At 32.9% G+C, this 21,148-nt stretch overlaps 2 protein-coding genes and 1 pseudogene across 2 annotated transcripts; 2 read left to right on the forward strand and 1 right to left on the reverse strand.

The window, feature by feature from the left end:
• The first annotated feature begins 3,784 nt into the window (after positions 1–3,784).
• Positions 3,785–7,332, forward strand: LOC145572644 (WEB family protein At2g38370-like). The gene is made up of 2 exons (XM_081631605.1): positions 3,785–4,188; positions 5,627–7,332. Exons 1-2 carry the CDS (start codon positions 4,024–4,026, stop codon positions 7,112–7,114), a joined length of 1,653 nt encoding a protein of 550 aa, XP_081487731.1. The 5' UTR covers positions 3,785–4,023; the 3' UTR covers positions 7,115–7,332.
• A 977-nt stretch (positions 7,333–8,309) lies between these two features.
• On the reverse strand, positions 8,310–12,106 carry LOC145571379 (peroxidase 5 pseudogene; annotated as a pseudogene).
• A 1,944-nt stretch (positions 12,107–14,050) lies between these two features.
• LOC145571380 (uncharacterized) lies at positions 14,051–18,326 on the forward strand. Its single transcript, XM_081630425.1, has 4 exons — positions 14,051–14,135; positions 14,946–15,007; positions 16,563–16,705; positions 18,269–18,326. The coding sequence occupies exons 1-4, from the start codon at positions 14,075–14,077 to the stop codon at positions 18,324–18,326; spliced, it is 324 nt and encodes a 107-aa protein (XP_081486551.1). The 5' UTR covers positions 14,051–14,074.
• Positions 18,327–21,148: the final 2,822 nt, after the last annotated feature.

The raw sequence follows: 21,148 nt of genomic DNA on the forward strand, positions 1-21,148 counted from the left end.
TATTAATAATTAGGCCATCCGGGGTTTAATAAATTCCCGTTATGAAAACCTGAAGTTTCATTTAATATGAAAGAAAATAATGTGCTTACTCTCTCTCATGTTAAATATATGAAATAAATTGAATGGCAAGACATAACATTGAGATTGAGCTATATTTTGATTGTGATTTTTAATAGTTTGTGCTAAAAGAAAAGTTCAAGAGATAAAATATTGATTTTTCTGAATAATTGGTGACCAGAAGTTCACTACAATAATTTATATGTTGACAAATATTAGGTGACCAGAAGCTAGCTCACCACGTACAAGTTATATGTAGAAATTTTAAGTAACTAGTATCATACTATCAATTAATCTAGTGATCCCAAAGATCACCACCTAGTGAAATTACAAGAAAGTTTATATTTGTATAACAGTTCTCGGGGCTATTGTATGTCAGCACATAAGAAATAGAATAAGAAATTAGCAACTGCACAATTTATTACCCTCTATTATATTGATCTCTAGAAGAATACAAAATTTCATTATTCTCTAGAAGAGATAGAAATTTGTTGAATATATATTATTATTCTACGAGATGAAATTTGATGCACATGAAATTATATTCTAAGTTGGTGATGAATTGCCCCAATATTTGAGATATTTTACCAACTTAGGGGGAATAATTGAAGTAAGTTGGCAAAATTATAAAATTATAATCAGTTGATCCCTCTAATGACACTTTGTAAATTTACATGCCAACTTATTATAGTGATAATGATATTACGTGCATACATTAAGATAGATCTTGCCAAGTCTTCTTTAAATCACTACACCTGAAGTGTAGATTGTATGATCGGTTCTAATATAAATATGTGATATATGGCAAGATAGTGCAGTTGATACTTTTAAAGTACAATTATAGTATATTAATACCATGATGTGAGAAATACCCTTGATAGATGGTATAGATAATTATTACAATAGATGACCTATTATGTAAAAAAAAAAAGTTATAATGGTACCAATGAGAAATGTATTCAGATATCATTGTCAAAATAGCATACAAATTAAAATTGTATCTTGAGAAAATACCGGTATATGATGGAACCGATATATAATATGCATATGCAGAAGGAATGGACTTTTGAATAAGGGATCAGAAATATATGTCCATTTTGATGTTGACATAAAACTAAATCAAAAGGCTTATCATGGACAAGAAGTCCAACGAAATATGAAAAGTTCAACGAAATATGAATGCTAATGATCAAAAGTTTATCATGGACTAGTAGTCCAATTAGAAAAATGGATTACTGAAATCCACATTTCAGTGTTTGCATTTTTGAGTCTTTAATTTATGAACATGTTTGAGTTTTAGATTTATGAATTACTCATTGTATGCATAGGATGTAGTTTGATGCATTATTCTTCACATATATATTTTGTTTAATATTTTATCATGAATTCTACATCTCATATTGCATGCATTAGTACTAGTTCTATACAACAACAAATGCGTTATATGTGAATGTTTGTGGTATGACGAGTTTATAATTATGATGAAGACTTACAAGAGGAACTTAACTCCGATGGGCTTATAATTGTGATGAAAGTTTATATGATGATGAGCCAATTTCATGTTATGTATCATGCATGAAAAGTTCCCGAAGAACTTACATACAACGTACTAAAAAATCTAGCCCTTCAAATTCTATATTCTAAAAAATGACAATGTTGATGATATTGTTATCAACTCATGAAGAGTATTGGTGACTAAGTTATTGAGATATCAACCTGAAGTTTAAGCATGTGAGCTTTAATCGATTTTGTACACATTGGATAACTCTCGTATGAAATGCAAAATGTCTAAACAAGAATAGTAATGAGATATATAATAGTAAGAATAATCTTCTTATGGTCCAGAAGAACCATGAGTATAGTACATTTTTTTTTTTGAAACATCCATGAGTATATTACATAGTAATTACTTATGTTATTACTAATTCATATAAGCTTAGATAATGATATCAAGATATCACGAGTTGCCATAAATTATTATCAATATTTGATTGTCAATAGCTATTTTTATGTCCTCCAGAAGTAGGCATAATTTTGATGGTAAGACAACTTGAAACAAAAATGTCATATAAGGTAGTGGTAAACGCAACATAGGTATTGTTCTCACAAGTATGGAAAAATGAAGATGCCTCACAATGAAAATTGGAAGATTCAAGTTTGATTATATCAGGGTGGATCAACTATCAAGGAATGTTATTCAGCTACAAGTGTGAAGTTACTAAGGATTTGATCATAACATTGGAAGATCTCAAGTTATGCATTCATCAGGGGGAGAAAATACGCGTGCACTCTTTTTCCCTTAACCATGGTTTTGTCCCACATTGAGTTTTCCTGATAAGGTTTTTAACGAGGCAGCATGTCAAGGCGTATTACGAAAGTGTTGTAATTTTTTTCCTTCACTAGGTTTTTATCCCATCTGGTTTTTCCCAATATGGTTTTAACGAGGCATGCTATTCGATAATGGTCATCCAAAGGGGAGTGTTATATAATATACTAGCTTAAGTCCCGTGCAACACACGGATTTAACAAAATTTTATAAAGAACTACAAATTTTAACTAGTTATTTACAAAGTAGTATACAATAATTTACACAAAAGAGGTAGATATAATATATGTATTTAGTGGATGTCCATGATACCATTATGATAATTCTAGAATACGTTAGATATACTAGGTTTATTATTCTACAAGGAAACCCTAATTGTATCATATGTATATATATATATATATATATATATATATATATATATATATCCTACATCATTCAGGAATAAGAACATAGATCGATTCTTTCCCTTACTTTCTCCTCTTTATCTTTATTTCATAACACTCACTAACTTTTTCGCAGATTTTTTAATAAAAAACTGGTTGGTCACTAATTTATAATGTTTACAACTTGCAAATAAGACAAACTAATAGTAGTTGTCTAACAAATTTAATATATATATTTTTATAATTGTAATTTTGATTATTATTATTTAAAAATTGAGTAAGAATTAGTGTATAATTTGAAATTAAGTGATACTTTTATCAGGTACAAGGTACCCTACAGGTTCCGGTTCCAAAAAATTGAAAACCTAAACCAAAACTTGTTGCAACAGGTTCTCCAATTTGCTACTCGGATTCGGAACCTCTTGTAACAGATTCTGGTTCCGATTCAGGGTACCCTGATTTTTTGCTCACCCCTACTAAAGACCACTCCATCTTCTTGAAGTTAGCCTCTCCTTCCCAAGAGAGAGACAAAAGAAGATTCCCAAATAGTATACCAAAAAGAAGTCATAAAAATAATACTCCCTCCGTCCCCTTTCGATAGTCCCTTATGGGAATCTTTCACGGGAATTAATAAACACAAATAAGAATATTTAAAGTATATTGAAAAAGTAAATTGACATTGGGTATGCAAAAAAGTAGACAGAGAAAGCAATAAAAGTAGATGAGAATGCAAAATTTACATGGAAAATTTAAATTTGCACAACTATTGTTGCAAATTGGAGGGAATTTTGGTTAAAATTAATATTAATGGTCGTTGGAAAAAGCAAATAAGGTGAATATTTTGGGACTAAAATTTGCCCATAAAAAACTATCAAAAAGGGACGGAAGGAGTAGAAAAATGCTCAAACTTGAAATCAAAAACTCAAAAGCACAAAACCCAACAAAATCCCCAACCAAAACTCGAACGTTAAAAAGACCATCAACGTTGTCCCCACGCCAACACAAAACAAACGAACAAACCCCACTTTTATTACTTCCTTAAACCCCTAAGTCCCTCAACCTTCACTCCCGACAACCTTCTACTCACATTTTTCCTCTGTTTTTCTTTTCTTTTTTCTTGATTTTTTCTACTTCAGTCAACAGTAAATTAAGACCCCAGATAAATTTTTCAGCAATTAAAGTCAAAAAATCAAAAGGGTCAATTTTATTTTGGGGATTTTTTTTTGTGGGTTTCTTTTGATTGATTGATTGAAAATGGGGGACGAAGAAACCCTAGGATTTGGGGATTCAGGAAAATTGAAAGGTGAAATTGATACTTCAGCACCATTTGAGTCTGTTAAAGAAGCTGTCACTAAGTTTGGTGGGCTTGGATTTTGGAAGCCTGTTTCCAATTTACATAAATCCACTCATTCTTTTCTGGTAAATTTTAGCTCTAATTTTGTTTTTTTAGTTGTTATTGTTCAGTTTTGTTTTAAAGATTTGTTGTGAATTTGTTTTATTTAAATTTTGATGGGTTTTTTTTTTTTTTTGTTTAAAATTGAAAGATCGAGAATTTGATTGAGAAAAATTTATGTATTCCCATGTGTTTGTTTATGTGGATTTTTGTCGACACGAGCTAGCTTAGCTGGTTAAAGTCATGAGGGCCACCCAGCCGGGTCTTGGTATATATGAATTTGTGATCATACAAATTTAGTATGAAGTGGTAACATAATTGATGAGTTTATGGTGTAACTGTGTAATTAATTTCTCTTTTTTTATAGTTGGAGTTTAATTATAATATGTTAGTCATGGAAAACGTGAAGGAATAAAGTGTTCATTAGTGTAGTAGTTAATTGTATTTAAAATTTCAATTAAGGAGGAAAGTGAATTCTTTAGGTTGGATGGTTGAAATGTTCAAAGTGGTTAATTTTCCTGGTTGAGTACATTTGAATTCCTATAAATTAGTTTGTGGGATCCATATTTAATCGATTATGGAGTACATTGATTCATTTTAGTATGATCTTATGTTTGGAATTTCTAGCTTTGAGGAGAAATGACGAATGTAGTCTGTTCGATACTTCATGATGATAATATTGAGAGAAAATCAATTGAGGTTGGATTTTAAGATGTATTCATGTTAGACATTATTATAGGAATGAGTGGTGTGTAGAAAATACTAGTTAAAAGTGGTAGTGTGGAACTAGGTGGTGCTACTATAAAGAGGAAAGTGATTACTGGTGGCAGGATGGCCGAAAAGTGAAAGGGTAAGGATTTGTTTAGGACTCTTAGTAGTATGGCTGTTTACATCAGTCGATGCAGGACATACACGGTAGTTGATTGATGGAAGAACATTGTCATACTATGGTTGTGTTTCATCATTTTCTAGCTTTGAGACGTAATGGAAAATCTGGATATTCGATATATCATTATTCAAAATATAATTCAAAAAAATCATGTCTTAGGGTGGGGAGTAGATGAAATGCTTCTCTTATTGAAATTAATTGAAGGGTGGTGTACTGGTGTGTTAATGGGTAAAAATCAACAAATGGGTAAAAATCAAAAAGACTGTTAGCATATAGCACTGTTATTTTAACCAGTACTTTGGACTTTTGGACATATATCTCATTGAATGAATTCCAGAATATATGGAAGCCGAAGTTCAATTAGTGCCCAAATAGGTATGATATATAGGATCATACGATTTGCTGTGTGGAGGTAGTTGGGGTATCAAATGTAATAGTGATATATTATTGACCTGAATTGTATAATGGTTTTTTTTATTCTACTATTTTCTATATGCCAAATCTTGGTGCATTCTTCTGATTTTGACAAGAAAACACAGTTCTAACTTTTTTTATTTTAAATTAAAAAAATATAGCCAGGTGATGTGGAGGAAATTGATGTAGCAAAAGTGGAAGAACAAGCAACCGAATTGGAGAAAGAGCTGATCTTGAAAGAAAAAGATACGTTTGAGGTTTTAAAAGAACTCGAAGCAACCAAGAGGATTGTTGAGGAACTCAAGTCAAAGCTACAAAAAGAAGAATTTGAAGCCCAAGTGAATGTTAGTGTTGATGAGAAGCCATCGGTTGTGAACGAAAAAGAGGAGGAAGAGAAGGAGAATAATCCTAATCTCTCAGCTCAGAAGCTTCCAGAAAGTTCAAACCTTGTACCATCATCAACCCCGGGTTTGATATTGATGGAACTCAAACAGGCTAAGTTGAACCTTACCAAGACAACGAGTGATCTTGCTGAAATTCAAGCATCTGTGGAATCTTACAACAAGAAGATAGAGAGAGAAAGGATGTCCTTGGAAAAAACCCGTGAAAGAATGAGATCGAACACATTGAAGGTTTCTTCTCTTGAAGAAGAGATAAACCACAAAAAATCTAAGCTGGAAGATGCCAAGGGAGCTAACAACGGTAGCAAGGACATTGCAGCGGAGCTTCAACGGTTGAGCGATGAGGCAGAAGATTTCAAGAAGAAGGGAGAGACTGCAAAGTCTGAAGTCATGAAGGTCATGTCAGAGATTGAACAAACAAAGGCTAAGGTAAAGACAGCCGAGATCAGATTGGTTGCTGCTAGAAAAATGAAGTTAGCAGCAAAGGCTGCTGAAGCTGTTGCTCTTGCTGAGATCAAGGCTATAGAGCAGAGCGAGAACTCAACAACTACTGAGGAAAACCCGGAAAAAATAACCCTTACTCTTGAAGAATACTCTTCCTTAAAAAGCAAAGCTCAAGATGCTGAGGAAATTTGCAATATGAAAGCCCTTGAGGCAGCACTTCAAGTTGATGAGGCAAATGTATCGAAAATGGATATTATGAAGAGGGTAGAAGAAGCCATGGACGAAGTTGAAACTTCTAAACAGGCATTGGAAGATGCTTTGAACAGAGTTGAGGCTGCCAATAGGGCTAAGCTTGGTGTTGAGGAGGCTCTTCGGAAGTGGAGATCTGAGCATGGAGAGCGAAGACGTTCCATACAAAACTCAACCAAATTTAAGAATCCTTATCCTTCAAACCGAAGGAGAGATTCTTGGGTGCTTGATGTGAATGGTGTTACTCTAGTAAGTGATGCGAAAGCCCCCGTGTTAAAGTCAACCTTGTCAATCGGGCAAATACTTAGCCAGAAGCTGCTCATCACCGAAGAGTTTGAATCAGGGAAAAGTAACGTTAAACGGAAGGTTTCATTGGGTCAGATGCTTGGGAAACAGAATGCTGTCATATCTTCTGCTTGGAAGGTGGAGAGTGATTGTGGGGGTTCTCAAAAGCAGCTGCCTGCTAAAAGGAACAAGCTTGGATTCGGTCGATTTTCAATGCTTTTGCCCAAGCAAAGCAAGAAAAAGAAGAAGCCTACATCCGCGGTAAGGTAACAGAATAGCCTTACAAGAATTGTTACTTGATATATGACCTGACCGCTAGTTTATAGTATTATTTGTATGTTTTGTGCTACCATTCTATTTCTTGTACTTATAATTCTAATTGTCTGGATTTACTTCTTGTCCCATTGTCTCTGATGTGTACTTAGCATGTATCAGCTCGGGCCGTGCTTCTTTGTAATAATATAAAGCCATGTATGTTTGATGGTGAATTTCCTGCTTCATTGATTTTTATGATAACAGTATAGTGTTAGGGTCAGCCGACAGCATGCATAATTGCATAGTGAAATATAGCCGTTAGACCCTTTTTGTTTTCTAATATTATTATTGTTAAGGTGGTAAAGTAGCCGTTAGTCATTTAAAAAAAAAAAGAGATTTGTTAATGTGCCATGTAAGCAGAATTTGCGGCTTTACTGCATGCCATGTAGGATTTAAAGTAGCCGTTGGGCTACATGACAAAAATGTTGTCTCTTGTGACTTCTTTTTAATAATCATTACTGTATTTTATTTATTTATATATACCGTACATAAAACAGTGAACTATAAAAATGTTACAAAGTAGCCATACTTCATGTTACAATGTTACATTAAATAATAAATATTACGAAGTATGGAGTATGTATAAGAAAATGTTAATTGTTGACGATAAGATGCCTATAGTGGAGATGTTAAAAAAACTCGGTAAAACCCAAATGATAAGTGTGTCCATTTGTGACAAAATCATGTATGAAGTACTTCGTATTATGCAGTACATTTGATGAAGATTGAGGACTTTGTAGTTTGTAATACTAGATTTTCAGGCTATTCAGTGTTTTGAGCCATAGATTACCATTTTTAGATCATAGATGCCGCAGTATTAGTTCAGCAGCATAGCTATAAAAATGTTAAAAGTATATGTTTGTTATATCTGTTCTCTCTTTTTAGTTGGAAATTAAATTTGGTATAACTAACTAAAATAGTACATTTCTTAGCTTGGAGGCCTGAATAGTGAATAGTAAGTAACACTTAAGATTGACAAAATTTCCCTGAAACTCATAAAGATTGAAGCTGGGCTTATAAAGATAAATCAACTTATTCAGTGTCGTCGGGTGGTTCATATGTTAGCTAATTAGCTTTACTCTTTGTAGTTGTAACGCACATTGTGTAATTGATGGTACAAGAGATCTCAAGTTTAGACTTTAAATTAGTATTATGCTGTAGAAACTGCGTTAATCCATTTACAATTCCTCCTGATTTCGCCTTGATCTCCTGTAAGCACATTAACCTTTCCCAATTTGACAATGGCTTCGTTAAACATTTGCTGCCATTGAGCACTGTCTGAGGCGTAACGTTGGACCATATCTTTTGTGGTCTGTTCAACGGCTAATGATACATCGAAAGGGAGCGAGCCCCTGCCTTTCATAATGTGGTTGTAGAACGCGTTGCCCCAATCGGAGTTATTAGGGTTCTCGGGAAACAAAGGTACTCGTAACTCCCCGAACAACACTTCCTGAGATTCAGGACAGTACTTCTGCTTCTCCATCTGCTGGAACTGCTTGTCCACAAACTTTGTTGTTTCAGGCATTTTATCCATCGACCCAACTTCTGCAATCGTGTTCTGGCATCGGGTTTGGCCTATCGAGTGTGAACCCTCTAGCACTACCATGTCCTGCAACGTAAGACCTCGTTCTGCAAACGCTACTTGCTGAAAAGCAATAGTATCATTTCCCTTAGGAAGGGCACTTGCAATGCCACCAGGAGTGTTAAAAGAGTCACGACGTCCTGCAGGAACATCATATTTCGGGTTTCCTGATAAAACAATCATATCTCGAGCTGCATATGCCAGAAGATCTGAGCAGGATACTACGCCGGGACATTGCTTCTCAACCTCCGTCTTTGCAGCATCTAAGGCGTCCAGGCCCCTCAAGGAATTGCCATTTGCTGGGAATGTCATTTCTGCGTCGTAACAGTTGTATCTTTGAGGGGTTAGAAGGATTGAAGCATCACAACCCTGTTATGATCACAGTGAGCTAGCAATCATAGCAATATTATATATGCATGAAGCAAAAAAGTAATCAACACTAATCACCATTTTACTACAATAGAAATCTTTTTTTTTTCACAGGTCTGTAATAGAAATCTAAATAATCCATTAAACCAAAAAAAATACTGCCTCGATTTCTTATCATTTGCGAATTACGACAAGGGATATATTTTGTGGGACAAATAATATTCCTTTGTAAGAGGTGGTAAAGTCTAGTTTTACATTAGTTATCTTGTAAGTTGCCTTGCAATTTACCACCAATCTCTTATATGAATACTCCACCCCCCCCCCCCCCCCCCCCCCCCCCCCCCAAAAAAAAAAAAAAAAAAAAAAGCTTTGTTTATGGTCACTCTAAAAGGTGGAGGTTTATTTGATAAGGTATGAAATTTCATACTACAGACATTGTTTTTACAGTAGTCGCTTTACCATATTATTTTAATGATATACAATATGATTGATTTATTTTTTCACCTTATAAAATAGACACAATTAGTCTTATTATATCTACCATGCAAATATATTTTTTGAAATTTTTAATCCAACATAAAATAAATATTTTTCAAGAAATTTTAAAATAAGAAAAAAAATTACTCTTACATAAATGAAACAAAAAATTCGATTAATCAAAAAGTTGTTGATGATACTATTTTATACCTAAAATAAAGTAATATAATTAATTACTTGAAAAAATATATTAATTATGTACTCCCTCTATTTTTAAAAACTTGCTCCATTTTTCTATGCGCGGAATTTTAGGAGAAATTGAAGAAAATAATAAAATATAAAGGTAGTGGAGTTAGTGGAAGGTAAATTGGAGGAGAGAGAAACTAAAAGTAATAAAATTGGGTCCCATTATAAATTAAATATTATAAAAGATTTCCAAATAAGGAAAGCAAGTATTTAAAAACGAGCGCAAAAGAAAAGTGGAGCAAGTATTTTAAAACGGAGAGAGTACTATATAATCATTAAAATATTATGGCAGTCATATTTCAAATGACTATCGTAAAATTTTCAAATTTGCATGATCCATTTGATTAAAAAAAAAAAATTTGGTAACAATATTACTTTAATTTGTATTATGTCTTTCTTAAAAGGATGTCAATTAATGTCAGTGTGTTGTGTGCATTCTGCAAATGGAATATTCATGAAGAATTATACGGAGTATGTATTATCAGAATTAAAATGATTTTTTTTAATGCCTTTTATTATCAAAGTTTTCATTCAACAAATAAATGCAACATTATAATTAATTTATAATATAAAATGGTACAAATTATTTTCTAAACGTGTACATGCATAAAATGCAAATCGTTGTCTACCTTGCTCATGCAGGAGTATGATAATTAGTAATTAAGGATGTATATGATTTTTGTTATAGATTTACCGTGATATAACAATCATGAAAGTGAAGACGGATAATGCCAGGAACAATTCCTGGATTCTCTTGTGATTTTTTACGAATAACATCTCCAATTATTTGCTCTACATTTGGGCAACTTGAATTGTAGAAATCTACTCTAAGTTTGCCACTAATTGCAGTCGTATTGATTTCTCCTCCTCGAGATGGGGATGGTGACGGAGATGGTCTGGAACGGAGATGGGGATGAAGAATGATTAGTAAGGCCAATAATGCTAAGAAGGGTCGTGAGGATGGCTAAGGGGGACTCCATATTTAGTACCCTTTACCAAATCACCCCCTCTTTATTTGGTAAATCAATAGAATTGGCACCTTTGTTAAATATTTATTTGTTTTACAAGTAAAAGTTCCGTGATAGTTGGATGACAACCAAGAATGACTTGTAGTTTTCCTAATACTTAAGGTTGTTTTTTTCATGGAACTATCAATTAGAGTAGAATGTGGTATGTAGTGGCTAATATCTGGCATATTTCTAGTTAAAGCGAAAGCATAACATTCTAGTTTACGTACAACTTTGTGAATTGTGATCATGATATCCCATTTTTATACATTTCTTGTTCATATTAAATTAAGGACAATTTTGCAATAACTATAATAAAATTGTGGCCACTATAATTGAGTGAATCTCAACCCTTCAATCAACAAGACTCATTATATCCATTCATTTAGTTGACTTTTAAGATATGAAAAAAAAAAAAAAAAAACCATATAAAATCAGTAATTTCTACACTGTAATTCGAAAATATCTGTTTAAGAAGGATTTCTACCGATTTTTTTTGATGAATTAGCTCATGTATATTCGATATGATGTTTTTAATTTATTTATCTTAAGATGATTGTTTACTTGAAAATTAAAAAAATCTTTCGTGCACTGCTTTCAATATCTTCCATTCATTTCTCTGGTTTTGGTTTTGATTTTGCCAGGATGATCTAATATACTCCACTCTAATCCCACAAAATTAAAGTGTCAGACATTAAATATCATATAAACACAATTGTGATGGTCTGATGAACATTTCCTATGTTTGATCAATTGATCTTAGGAATTGCAGGTAGCATCCTTATTTTTATAAAAATCAACAGGAAAAAATGGAAAACCGTTTTGTGATCTAACAGTTTTTTATTTTTTTATTTTTTTATTTTAAAGTTGGATTAAGATTCATCCATAAAAATAAAGGGTCAAGATTAAAACTAATACAATGGCTACAATTTTTATTGTAGCCATTCAAAAGTCTTCCATTAAATTAATTGTCTGTCAAGTTAATAATTTTTATGAACATGTCGGATACTCGGTTATATACAAATCATTTAAGGTGACTTATAATTTTTTAGAATGTTTCAGGAGTCAAAATTTCAAAACGTTGAATTGTGACTCGAAACTATAAGTGATTTTGAGGTTATTCAAGTTGGAGGTCAGGTGATATCTTGGTTCAAGAGATTTTTCAACGATAGGTCATATGCTCAATTCCGATAAGTAACGAAAAAAGTTATGACCGTTTTACGAAGACCTAACAAAGCTAGAACGATGCTGACATAGCACGTCCATGTCTGGACGAGTTGGGTGGTTTTTGGGGTCCGTTTTAAGCTTAAGTGTTTTATGGATAATTTCCTAAAATTATATCTATCCAAGACGACTATTTGACTATACTTGGGAACAATTTTAGGATTTAATTAGAGTAGTTTCCTTATGTTATAAAAGGACCCTTTAATTGATCAATTATTAGATCATATCTTTTGAGCCATTAGATTTAGGACGACTCCTTGTATTATTCTATCGTTCTTTCTCCATTATAGTGAAGAAACTCTCGAATCCTCCACCTGTGGATGTAGATCTAATTTGACCGAACCACGTAAATCCTTATGTTCTTTGTTTATCTTATTTATTACTTTTCTCGTCCTTATTTTTCATTGACTTGCATTGTTCCGCATTAATCAAACACAATTACACCCTTATTTCCTAACACGGAGAAAACAAATACATGTTTTTTTTCAGGGTTGGTTATTAATTAACTTAGTTGAACTTAGATTGAGTAGACTTAGGTCATTAAGTTTTTAAGGTTGTGCTGGCATCAATATTAGCTAATATACAAGAGACTTAGTAGAAAGTAAGCTTGTCTTTTGGTGTCTTACAAAATGTCTCTAAATATCATTGTACATAATCAAGAACAATGCATGGCTACTGCAGGAGCAAATTTATTAGACATAGTTTACTGACTTATTATTGATCAAACTACATGATTTAGTAATTAATAATGGTATTTAATGTGAAAATGAGATAACTCAGTTGGTTAGATCAAAGCTTCCTTCCTAGTCCCAGCTCCCAGGAAATCAGATTCTGAAATTATTTTCATCATCTACCCTCGTGACTCGTTAAACACTTAAAAAAAAAAAAAATTGTTTATGTAGTCGAGCCTAATACTGAGTTTAAGGATTTGATATTGTCATCGTTATTGCTACATGATTGATATAGTAATTATAGGCTTTATAGCACCTTAACAAAATGAAACAAAGGTTAGTATACATACTGTTGTAAGGTTTTGATGATTATGAATAAATGATGATTATCTAACCAACATGTGTATTGAGATGTGCATGAACAAGTCATGAAGCATGAAGATGATTGAGTACAGGTTAGATCATTATTGAAGATGGTTCCCAGACCAACGTACAATGTATGAATCGTGCTTGAAAGAGAAGAAGTCTAAACGTACAAACGTATTGTTAGACTTTAATTTACATGCAGCTCCTAAGAAGAATGAGAAGTCATTCTTAAATTTATGTGATCGTTTATTCTATTTATTACGTACCAAATTGTCAAATTGAGTTCTCTGATTACCAGAGGGTTTGTCGGATTCCTAAGAAAAAAAGGTAATCATCTTATGTTACTTGACTGCTTGCTTCTTTTCCACTTGGGTATTGGATTTAATAAGTGTTTCAGGAGCAAACTTTCGAGATCTACCAAGAGTGCGTGTTTGTCATGCTAACAAGGTAGAATGGGATCCTAATGTTGAGAGGGACTAGTTAAGTCATATTGTAGAATAAGTATCGTAAATGAGTTATGGTGTATGTTGAGTGCTAATAAACTTGTTTGATCCATGAGCATACTAATGATTTTTATATTGATTTTAAAGAATGGATGCTAAGATTTAGTCTTGCTAAAATGGTTGTTGTTTATGTATGGGTAAATTCAAATGAATGTTGAGAGTGTTAAGCAAGTACTGTAAGTGTTTGTGTATCAAATTTGTCCAATACTTTGCACCTTTGAGGTTTTATTTTATTTGACAGGTTTTGTATTGCAATAGTTTTGAGCTGAAACCAACTTAATATTTTCTTGCTCTTGACTGAAATACAATTGATGCCTATTTGCTGAAATAAAATTAAATTTTTTTTGTTTGTGTTTACAGAAAATTGGATTTTGTTTCTTTGGCGAATTACAGTTCAGATAAGGATTCAGAGAAAGATGCAAAAGACGGTGGTGGAATAGCTTCAATGCTTGGTCTTCAGAGCTATTGGGATGCTACGTATTCTGACAAGCTTGAAAGTTTCTACCAGCACGGTCATGCTGTTGAAATTTGGTGCGTTGTGCTATCATGCTTCTTTAAATATTGCAGACTTCAAAAAAATCCTGTGTACCCTTATCTTATCTCTGATTGTAGGAATACGCATTTACATGCTTTCAGCCTTTCATTATTTATGCTGGTTTATTCATCACAGATAATTATTTTATTTTGCTATGGATGTGCTTATTGTGAGTTTACTAGCATAGATACTAATTTACAACTTCTTGCTTGGACAATTATGTGAGAACGTCCCTTGCTAAGTAAGCATCTGGTCCGAAAGAACCTGTTGACTTTTAGATATCTTAAGCTGTCATATACTTTACTGGTGTGGACGTGTGGTAGTGCCTGTTTTTCACCCTATTTCTTTTTGTTACGGCAGAGATCTAAGCCAAGGTCTCAAACCTCTTGGTGGTTTAGATTATGATTTTGCTGTTGTTATAATCTAAAATCATAAACATTGCAACACTGTTCAATTTATTCAGTTTTATACTGAGTGAGTTTTTGTAATTTTTGATTGGTTTATTTGTCTCATGAATTCATTTTTACAGCTTATTCGAATTATATAACAATGTCAATCCGAGTACATGCGTTGTATACTGTTCAGTCTTCAGTTACTTTTCAATTAACGTGCAATGCATAATTGCCTATATGCATGCACTTGGAACAAGATCACTAATTTATAAAGGCTTTGTATTGTTATTTGTGTTCATACATGTGTAGGAGTAAATTTAGATGATTCATTAATGAAAATGTCAAAGGTTAAGCTGTTCTAATCAAGCATTTGGATGATAACAAATATATTGTGGGATAGGCTTTTGTCTTCAGACTATCAACCCAGCTTGATGAATCCTCCCAAGGACGCAGTTATTGCAGGAAAACAGTACGAGGTAATATTATCCAAGTCTTCTGCGGAAGAGTCAAATGAGAACGAAAATTTTGTCTAGAAAATGGTACGCATTGTTCATGGCTTACCACTGGTTGGTTATGGTTTCAAACATCATTTTCCTTAGCTCTTTTTGAGATATGTTAAGTTAAAAACTATTACAAGTTGCCTCTTTCATTTTCAGAATAAGCCTCTTTTAGACTTCGATATGTTCCTCTCTCTTTGCAAGAAGCACAGATCATGACAAATGTCCATGGAAGTAATAAAGCCTTACATACAATAGCTGCTTTGCCAATATGCATTAAACTGCTACAGGAATTTGCTTTGAATGGATCAGTTTGCCCTTTTGTGTTCTTTATTCTTTATTTTTAACATACAAGGATAGGATATGGGCATATGTCTATTCTTCTTTAGTGGAGTCAGTTTAAAAATTATTTAGTTTTTAAAGGATTGTTCAAAGTTCATGAATACTATTAAGTGGAAAAGTTATGCACAAACTTTTAAAAAAATCGGGTGTACAATAATTATTGTACATCCATTATAAAGATAGTCTAAAGTGATTAAAAGTTACCCCTGAAATGAATAAAAGTTACCCCAATATGCATAAAAGTAATCCAATACAAAAAAATATTATCTATGCTTTATTAGTAAAGAATCACATTTTAAATGACTAAAAATTAATTATTAGTGATTGAATGTAATTAAATTATCTTTATAAAACTTTTCTTGTTATCTATTTATATAAAAATTATATTGTGTTTAAAGTTACTTAAAAAAAGGCAAAAAGTTACCCTAAAATTAACTAAAAGTTACCCTTATACTGCTCGATGTACACTAATGTTAGTGTAAACCGGATGTATACAAAAGTTTTTGAAAATTATGTCTTGGGTGAGATCGTTTCACACTAATTTATTGTGAGACACGTAAGTCACCAAAAAAAAAAGGTAGCAAATTCTTTAGAGATGCTCACTGATTAGCGTTTGCCAGGAGGCCTGACAATCCTTGATAGTTATGTCAACGGTCAGCAATCTCAGCATCAATGAACAGCGGATCTACTCATTCACTGCTAGAGTAAAATAGGTTTTTTTTTTTTTTTTTTAGATCCTGCAAACTAACATCCTTTTAATGGAACAAAGGAGATGCATAATAATCAGTCACCTTGGATTTGTCATACATTAGTATTTGTCTAATAATAGGGGATGCCCCTGTCAAAAAAAAAAAAAAAAAAAAAAAAAAAAATAATAATAGGGGATGCCATAATTCTTATATACACTTTCCTGGAGTAAATGGCCTAAATTTCAAGGGAGATTTTTATTTATATATTTGAATTCTCTCTTATTTTGGTGAGTGTATGTCTGTGTGTCATGTTTTTAGCCTTTACAATGCGGTTGCATCATAAAAAGGAGAGTATAATCTTATTTGCTTTCGAACCTTTGCTCAGTCACTGGGTATTATTGGTATAAGTAGATAAAATCATCTTAAACAAGAAAAAAAGGTTTATAATTCTTGAACAGAAATATTATCTTGAGGTCTTCTGATTAGATTTATCTTTGCTGCAGCATGTTGAGGTTTTTGTTCTTGATCCAAAGACTGATGAGGTAGTGGTAAAGATTGAGGCAGCAACTCCGAATCTGATTGATTTAAAGATACAAAGCGTATTCTTTGGCCCTTCTTACCGTGCAAGTTCCCCACAATACTTGGGGTATGTCATACACTCATACTGGCAATACCGCTGTAGTTTTCTTTACACTCTTCACATGAGCAGCTTAATCATCGTCTTTTGTAATCTGAAATTTGTGAATGTGTGAATTAAGGTTGCACTTATCTTTTCTTGTTGAGCATGAAGTTTAGGACACTCTCCCCTCCTGCTGATTCATAAACTTTTAAAGAATTTGCAGTTCTGTGTTTTCAATTGACAAATACGAGTAGTTTTGTTTATCCGCCCTCTGGCCCCTTCCTTTTTCCCGTGAGAAAGCTGTGGATGGTGGGAATCTGTGCCTTCAGAAATGGTGGGTTTTTATAACAGGCATACCTTGAAATACTGGCCACAAATCCTATTTCAGAATTCTCTGTATTCCATTAACACTTTGCCAGGCTTTTGGTAAAAGAGTCGGGATTACAAAGTAGCCTCCACCCTTGCTTAGCCAAGCCAATAATGCTTGGTTAAAAGTCCCCAAATTGCGAAACCCCATCCCACCTAGAGACTTGGGAAGGCACAATGACATCAGGTTGGAAAGAGCATGACATCAGGTTGAGAAGCTCTACAAGCTTAGATAAACCTTCACAGTGTTTTCTTGAGGATGTTAAAATTCTCACTTTTCCTCCTTTTATATACTTTACAAAACCAGTACAAACAACGTCATCAAATGTTCTGATGAAACGAAAAGGAACGACCACAATCTTTTCTTCCCTCTCCTCTTTAACAGATAATTCAACTCTACCCTTCTTTCTTCATCTGATTATTATCACGCTTACTTCTCACATTCAAGGTTTGTCATTCCTTATAGATTATATTTCTCTTGTGAATTAATGCTGTAATTTATCTATGTTAGATGAATGTTGTTTTTGGCATTTAAATTATTGATGATTTGAACTAGAGTTTCATTTTCCTAAATTCTGCTTCAGCTATAGTCAATATCAGATTATACTGTTGGTATGGTTGATTAGCTGTGATTATTGATATTTTTGTTGATTTTAGTGTCCAATGACAGTGTCCCCTGTAATGTGTCGATATTTGCATTATTTGTGAATTAATCTGCAATGGGTTAATTGTATTTGTTTTTGAGCTTGATGTCCATGTTCAAATTCTTTGTTTACACTCTTTAATTAAGAAAGGTTTTAGTTAAGAAAGGTTTTAATTATGAAAGGTATTATGTAGCGTGGTGATTGTATTTCTTTTAGGATTGTTGTACATTTTAAATTTTGATGGGTGAAATGTGCCTTAATCGATAGGTATATTATATGCATAGTAATAAAATTAGAAGTGGGATAAGAATGTATGATTGGTTGTTTTGAAATTTGAATTGTAGACATCTAGAATTACCATTAGTGTTCGGCTTCTTACAGGCCCAAAAAAAGGGTATGTTAACTTATGTTCTCCTTGTTATTTGCAAAAGATTCAGATATGTTAGTTTTGTTGTCAACATTTCTTTCCAATGTCACATTGTCAGCAGTGGAAAAGGTTATATGTATTATTTTAATTAATATTTGATCCAATTGGCATCTTCTTACACTGTGTATTGATTATCTACATACTTTTATTTAGTGAAGTGAGTAAGGCACCAGGTGCAGCTTCTAGAGCAGGGAGTTCTACGAAGGTGTAAGCTGCTAAGGATTATGTTTGGAATAAAGACAACGCTTCTGTTGCAGCATCTGAGAAGGTCGTTGATCGTCAATCAAAGAACGAGAGAGTAAATGTCATGCGTGCCAACGTCTGACTTTTAGTGGACCAACTTGATTTCTAGTTGGGGGGGCTGGATTCAAGCGCTGACATTCCTATTTCCTGATAGCAGAAGACAGTTTATGGGTCATTTCAAGTTCTGTAAAGTTTCTGAGGAGGAGGTGAAAGGGTTAGTTGGTGGATAGGTTTCTGAAGAATATAATGGGATAAGCCTACATTTCAAGTTTTGTGATTTGGATGTTTTGTAAAGTGAATTTACAATATATCTCACAATGCTCTTACATATATGGATAATTTGTAAAAAAGAAAAAAAAAAAAAAAAAAAACCTTTTAAAACCATCATTTTGTGAAAAAAAAACCTTTTAAAAGCTTTTTGGTTACTCCCTCCGTGTTTTAATAAATGTTGCAGTTTGACCGGCACATAGTTTTAGTCAATTTAATTGAATTAAATAAAATAAGAGGTAAATGGAGTAGTTGAAGTATTAAAAAATTGTAAAAGAAAGATAGTGAGTTAGTATTTTATTAAAAAGTTATGAATGTGAGAGGAAAGATATAATAAAAAAAAATAGTAGTGGAGTTGGTTGTGGACTATGAGCCTATGAGAGAAGATAGATATGATATTAAAATAATAAAATGTACTCCCTCCGTCCCTATTTGATAGTCACTTATTCTATTTTTGGTGCCCCAAAATGTTAGTCACATTTGCTTTTTTTAAGTACCATTAATATTAAATTTTTACCAAAATTCTCTCTAATTTGCAATAATATTTGTACAAATTTAATTTTTCCATGTAATTTTTGATTTCCCATGTACTTTAATTACTTTCTCTCTCTACTTTTTTGCATACCCAATGTAAATTTACTTTTTCAACGTACTTTTGCTACTCCCCCCGTCCCTAAATTACATTCCTGTTTGTAAATTTACACGGGAATTAAGGAGGAAAGAATAATAAGACAAATAATAATAATGAGATATTGCAATGGGAAACAAACATAGATTAATGATTAATCATGACATGTCATCAATCCTTTGTAAAAAAAAGGACCAATCACATGCTCCTAATTGAAAATTTTTAACCAATCATATTCATTTAAATTAGGCACAAGGATTCTGAAAAATTATGAGTGAGATTAGGAAAGTATGAGTGAGAAAGCATTAACTATACAACAGAAAAAGATAGTTGATTTAGGATATTTGGAAAAAAAAAACTTACTAAAAATAGAAAGGAGGAATGTAATTTTGGAATACCCAAAATAGTAACCAGGAATGTAAAAAAGGGACGGAGGGAGTACTTCTTATTCATGTTTATTAATTCTCGTGAAAATTGCCCAAAAGTGACTATCAAATAGGGACGGAAGGAGTATTTTTTTTGCCAAAAAATGAAGTATAACACTTATTAAAACACGGCTGGATTTAGTAAATGTAACACTTATTAAAACAAGATGGGAGTAAAAAAAATCACCATGTTTATTTTTTTGCGAGAAGAAACCTATTTTCTTAATTATCATCTAATTAACTTAATTGGACTCTAATTTTCTCTCATTTCTTCTAATTAATCTCTAACCCACTCAATTACTAAGGGCTTGTTTAGCATCGTTTTTTTTTAAACAAAAAACCAAAAAACAGAAAACAAGAAAAAGATGTTTTCACTTTTATGTCATCAGTTTTTAAAATTATCATGATTTTAATAAGTTTGACTAATTTTTAATTCATTATATGACATGTATCATATGATTTTGAAAAACAAAAAACCAAAAAACATAAAACCACAGTGATGCCACCACCCCAACCACCCCTTCCCCTTCTTCCTCCTTTTCCCCATCCCTTGGAAGTAACCCCTTTACCCAGTGGACCTGCCGCATAGATCCCCCCCCCCCTTCAGCGACCTACCTCCACTATCGGTGGACCCTCTCTTTCCCCCTTATCTCTGTTGGCGACCACCACCTCCCTTCGAATTTTTGGCCCTTATTTACTCAAACATACTAAAATCAAGTCCAAATCAATGGTCATTTGTTTCTAAATCAATCTAGCATCACATACATAAAAGCCAAAACAAGCCTCAATTGCAAGCAAGATGCACAAAATTTAAAAACCCCTGCCCAAATCGATTTTCTAGGGATTTTCAAATTCAAGGAGGTGGTTGTCAGGCGGTAATTAGGGGGAAATGGAGGGTCTTCTAGCGGTGGAGGAGGTCGCCGAAGGTGGGGGGATCTGAATAGAGAGTCCGGTGGGGGAGGGGGTTGATGCCATGGGAGGAGGAATGAGGAGGAAGGGGAAAGCGAAAAGGAGGAGCAAGGAAGGGGAGGGGGTGGTGGTTTTTATATATATATATATATATATATTAATTAAATTTAATTATTTAGTAATTTGCCGGGTTAAAGGTAATTAGAAGAAATTAGAGTCTAATTAAATTATTTAGAGGGTAATTAGGGAAACACACACACACACACACACACACACACATATATATATATATATATATATATATATATATATATATATATATATATATATATATATATATATATATATATATATATATATATATATATATGAGACACGTCTCATTGTTTAATTGGTTTGAGAATTTAATTTAAATTTTTTATTTTTTTTATTTAATGTTTTGAAAAGATTAAATTTTATTATTACTATTTTTTTTAAAAAAATACCCCCACTACCAGCCACCCATTCCTTTCCCTGCTGCCCATCCCCTTTCCCCGGTGCCAGCCCTTTGGCAACACCCTG

Source organism: Chenopodium album, chromosome 12 (genome assembly GCF_948465745.1).
Source record: "Chenopodium album chromosome 12, dcCheAlbu1.1, whole genome shotgun sequence".
In the NCBI taxonomy this organism is placed as follows: domain Eukaryota; kingdom Viridiplantae; phylum Streptophyta; class Magnoliopsida; order Caryophyllales; family Amaranthaceae; genus Chenopodium; species Chenopodium album.

Excerpts from the sequence above, each read along its gene's own strand:
- LOC145572644 (XM_081631605.1), top strand. The coding sequence starts at position 4,024 with ATGGGGGACGAAGAAACCCTAGGATTTGGGGATTCAGGAAAATTGAAA. Across the intron at positions 4,189-5,626 it reads AATCCACTCATTCTTTTCTG|CCAGGTGATGTGGAGGAAAT; the intron begins GTAAATTTTAGC and ends AAAAAAATATAG.
- LOC145571380 (XM_081630425.1), top strand. The coding sequence starts at position 14,075 with ATGCTACGTATTCTGACAAGCTTGAAAGTTTCTACCAGCACGGTCATG. Across the intron at positions 15,008-16,562 it reads TTGCAGGAAAACAGTACGAG|CATGTTGAGGTTTTTGTTCT; the intron begins GTAATATTATCC and ends TCTTTGCTGCAG. Across the intron at positions 16,706-18,268 it reads AGTTCCCCACAATACTTGGG|TGAAGTGAGTAAGGCACCAG; the intron begins GTATGTCATACA and ends ACTTTTATTTAG.